The sequence below is a fragment of the Theobroma umbraticum genome, unplaced genomic scaffold (assembly GCF_002168275.2).
Source record: "Theobroma umbraticum cultivar Fairchild unplaced genomic scaffold, ASM216827v3 scaffold_89.0, whole genome shotgun sequence".
In the NCBI taxonomy this organism is placed as follows: domain Eukaryota; kingdom Viridiplantae; phylum Streptophyta; class Magnoliopsida; order Malvales; family Malvaceae; genus Theobroma; species Theobroma umbraticum.
The window spans coordinates 1,014,814-1,018,398 of NW_018397271.1; the positions used below are offsets into that span (position 1 = coordinate 1,014,814).

At 36.6% G+C, this 3,585-nt stretch overlaps 1 protein-coding gene across 1 annotated transcript; it reads left to right on the forward strand.

The window, feature by feature from the left end:
- Nucleotides 1-1,547: 1,547 nt before the first annotated feature.
- Nucleotides 1,548-2,298, forward strand: LOC110426578 (uncharacterized). Its single transcript, XM_021441821.2, has 3 exons — nucleotides 1,548-1,805; nucleotides 1,914-2,048; nucleotides 2,278-2,298. Exons 1-3 carry the CDS (start codon nucleotides 1,548-1,550, stop codon nucleotides 2,296-2,298), a joined length of 414 nt encoding a protein of 137 aa, XP_021297496.2.
- The last annotated feature ends 1,287 nt before the right edge of the window (nucleotides 2,299-3,585 follow it).

Below are 3,585 nucleotides of genomic sequence, written 5' to 3' on the forward strand. Positions count from 1 at the left end.
TTTATTATTTATGGACATAAGAGTCCGTGCAATGAAAAGATATTGATAGGGGTCACTAGAGTGGAAACCAGACAGAATTATTTGGCATGCGTTGTAGCCACGGAAGAAGTGTTAATGGGGAAAAAGTTTTTTGATATTAAAATAGTGCCAATAATTAACGAATTCGAAGATGTGTTCCCAGATGAATTGTCAGGGTTACCCCCTGAAAGAGAAGTTAAATTTTGCATTAATTTGATTCCTAGCACGGAACCAAAATCTAAAGTTCCATATCGAATGGCACTAGTAGAAATGCGAGTATTGCGATAGCAATTGCAAGAGTTAGGGGAAAAGGGATTTATTCGTCCTAGTATTTTCTTTTGGGGAGCTCTGGTATTATTTATAAAGAAAAAGGATGGGAGTTTGAGGTTATGCGTGGATTATCGAAAGTTGAACAGTGTGACTATTAATAATAAATACCCACTTCCCAAGATCGATGATTTATTTGATCAACTGCAAGGAGCGAGATATTTCTCAAAAAATTGATCTACGCTCGGGGTATCATCAATTAAGAGTTCGAGAAAAGGATGTACCAAAGACTGCATTACGTACGAGGTGTGGACATTTTGAGTTTTTGGTGATGTCTTTTGGTTTAACTAATACTCCCATCGCATTCATGGATTTAATGAATAGATTATTTCGACCTTATTGTGATAGATTTATGGTGGTATTTATTGACGCTATCTTGGTGTATTCTCGAAGTTTTGAAGAGCATGCACAACACTTGAGAATGGTGTTACAGACACTTCGAGAACATGAATTGTATGCAAAGTTCTCTAAGTGTGCCTTTTCTTTTGAGAGTGTTAGTTTTCTCAGACATGTAATGTCGAAGGAAGGGATTAGCGTGCATCCTCAAAAAGTTGCATAGATCCAAACTTGGTTAAGATCGAGTACGGTTACTAAGATTTGAAGTTTTCTAGGATTAGTCAGGTATTATCGTCGATTTGTGCAGGATTTCTCGATAATCATGGCACCATTGACAAAGTTGATGCAAAAGGAGCTAAGTTTGAATGGATTGATGAATGTGAAGACAGTTTCTTAATATTAAAGGAGTGTCTGATATCAGCACCAATTTTAAGTTTACCAAATGGTCCAGGAGGTTACGTTATATATTGTGATGCATCAAGAGTTGGATTGGGATGTGTGTTGATGCAAAACAAAAAAGGTATAGCGTACGCCTCGAGCCAGCTTAAGAAGCATGAGCAGAATTATCCTACCCATGATTTGGAGATGACAGCGATAGTATTTGCCTTCAAGATTTGGCACCATTATCTACATGGGGAAAGCTTTGAAATATATACTAATCACAAGAGCTTGAAGTATATAGTTCAGCAATGTGATCTCAATTTAAGGCAGTGCCGAATTGCTCAAAGATTACGATTGTACCATTCAGTATCACCCCGGTAAGGCGAACATTGTAGCTGATGCCCTAAGTCAAAAATCTATAGGGGCTTGGCCCATGTGTCAATCGAACGGGGAAGTCTAGTGCATGAATGGAAAAGCTTAGTAGCATGGGGATCAAGATGGATATTAGTGGTCCTAATACTCTTATTGCTCATTTTCAAGTGCGACCAATGATCATAGATCGAATCCGCAAAGCTCAAGGTCAAGATGAATTTGTGATGAAAATTTTGGGATCGGAAGAGCGAGATCAGAAATATGTGTATGGAGATGATAAACTGTTGAAGTCTGAATTCCGAATGTATGTGCCTAATCAAGATAACTTGAGGGAAGAAATTTTAGAAAAAGCCCATATTACTGCCTATACTGTACATCCAAGAGCCACCAAGATGTATCATGATTTAAAAATGATTTATTGGTAGCCAAGTATGAAGAAAGATGTAGCTAAATATGTAGCCAAATGCCTAACTTGTCAGCAAGTTAAGGCTGAACATGGGAAACCCCCAAGTTTGTTGCAACCCTTACTGATTCTGGAATGGAAATGGGAACATGTGGCTATGGATTTTGTGAATGGATTGCCCCGTGTTAGCGGAGGATATGATTTGATTTGGGTAATAGTGGATCGATTGACCAAATTTGCTCATTTTGTTCTAGTAAAAAATAGCTATGGATTAGCTAAGTATGCAAAAGTTTATTTCGATTGTAATATATGATTGCATGAAGTTCCTATGACCATAGTGTCTAATTGAGGGCCACAATTTACTAATGAGTTTTGGAGAAGTTTACATGGAGCCTTAGGCACTCGTTTAGACTTTAGTAATGCATATCATCCTTAAACAGATGGCGAATCAGAACGTGTGATACAAACACTTGAGGATATGTTAAGATCAATAGTATTAGAATTGGGGACCATGTGGAATCAGCAATTATCTTTGGTGGAATTTGCATATAATAATAGCTACCAAGCTAGTATTGGAATGGCTCCTTTTGAAGCACTGTATGGATGGAAGTGTTGGCTACCCATTAGATGGTTTGAAGTGGGAGAAAGGAAATTATTAGGACTCGATTTGGTGCAACAAGCAACTGATGTGTTTAGTTTAGTAAGGGAACGTTTAAAGATAGCCCAGAGTAGACAAAAGTCTTATACAAATAATAGGCGTCGTCTTTTGGAATTCCAGGTGGGGGATTTTGTGTTTCTGAAGGTATCCCCATAAAAACGAAGTAAAAGATTCAGAAAGAAGGGGAAATTGAGTCCAAGATATATTGGACCTTTTGAGATTTTGGAATGTATTGGGTCAACAGCACATCGACCAGCTTTACCAATGGAACTAGCTCAAGTAAATCCTACCTTTCATGTGTCTATGTTAAGGAAGTACATTAAGGACCCAACACATGTTATACGTTATGATTGGGTACAATTGGATGAAAGACTAACTTTTAAAGAGTAGCTAGTGGCAATACTGGATCGTCAAGTAAAACAACTGCGCTACAAGGAAATTGCCTCGTTAAAAATCTTGTGGCAAAACCGGTCAGTGGAGGAGGCAACCTGGGAACCCGAAGGGCAAATGAGGAAGGAAAATCCACATCTTTTTCAAGATTAAGGTATTCTTTACCAACCCATTCCATTTAAATTCGAGGATGAATTTGTCTTAAGTAAGGGAGATTGTAATACCTCGTACCCTCATTTAGAAGTTAATAAGACTCTATCGATGAGAAGAAGGGTTATTTGATATAAGTCTAAGTGTGAGAGAACGATGATAGGTAAAAAAAATATTTTAAAATAAAATAATATTTTATGAATAAAATATTATTAAAATATTAATATTTTATTTATTAGTGAGATTAGTTAAAAGAGAGGGTTATGTGACTAATCTAAGTGAGGGAGAAGAAGAAAAGTAGAATTTTGAAGAAGAAAAAAAGAGAAAAAATGGGAGAAGAAAAGGAAAGAGACAAGAATAGTTACTATACATTAACTAAGTAAAAAGCTTTCACCTTTCTCATTTGACTTTTACTTCTTTTTCTTTTCACTTGGCAAGCCAATTAAGACCAACTTTTTCGATTTTCTTCTTATCCCAATTGGCTTCCTCAACCTTCACTTTTCCATCACTTTACTCATATTTTTTCTTTCTTTTCAAAAACCACTCTTTC

What these genes read in the sequence shown, in the direction of transcription:
- LOC110426578 (XM_021441821.2), top strand. Translation starts at nt 1,548, where the DNA reads ATGGGGATCAAGATGGATATTAGTGGTCCTAATACTCTTATTGCTCAT. An exon ending in CCCATATTACTGCCTATACT is followed by an intron (nt 1,806 to 1,913) that starts GTACATCCAAGA and finishes CTAACTTGTCAG; the next exon opens with CAAGTTAAGGCTGAACATGG. An exon ending in GAGGATATGATTTGATTTGG is followed by an intron (nt 2,049 to 2,277) that starts GTAATAGTGGAT and finishes ATCCTTAAACAG; the next exon opens with ATGGCGAATCAGAACGTGTG.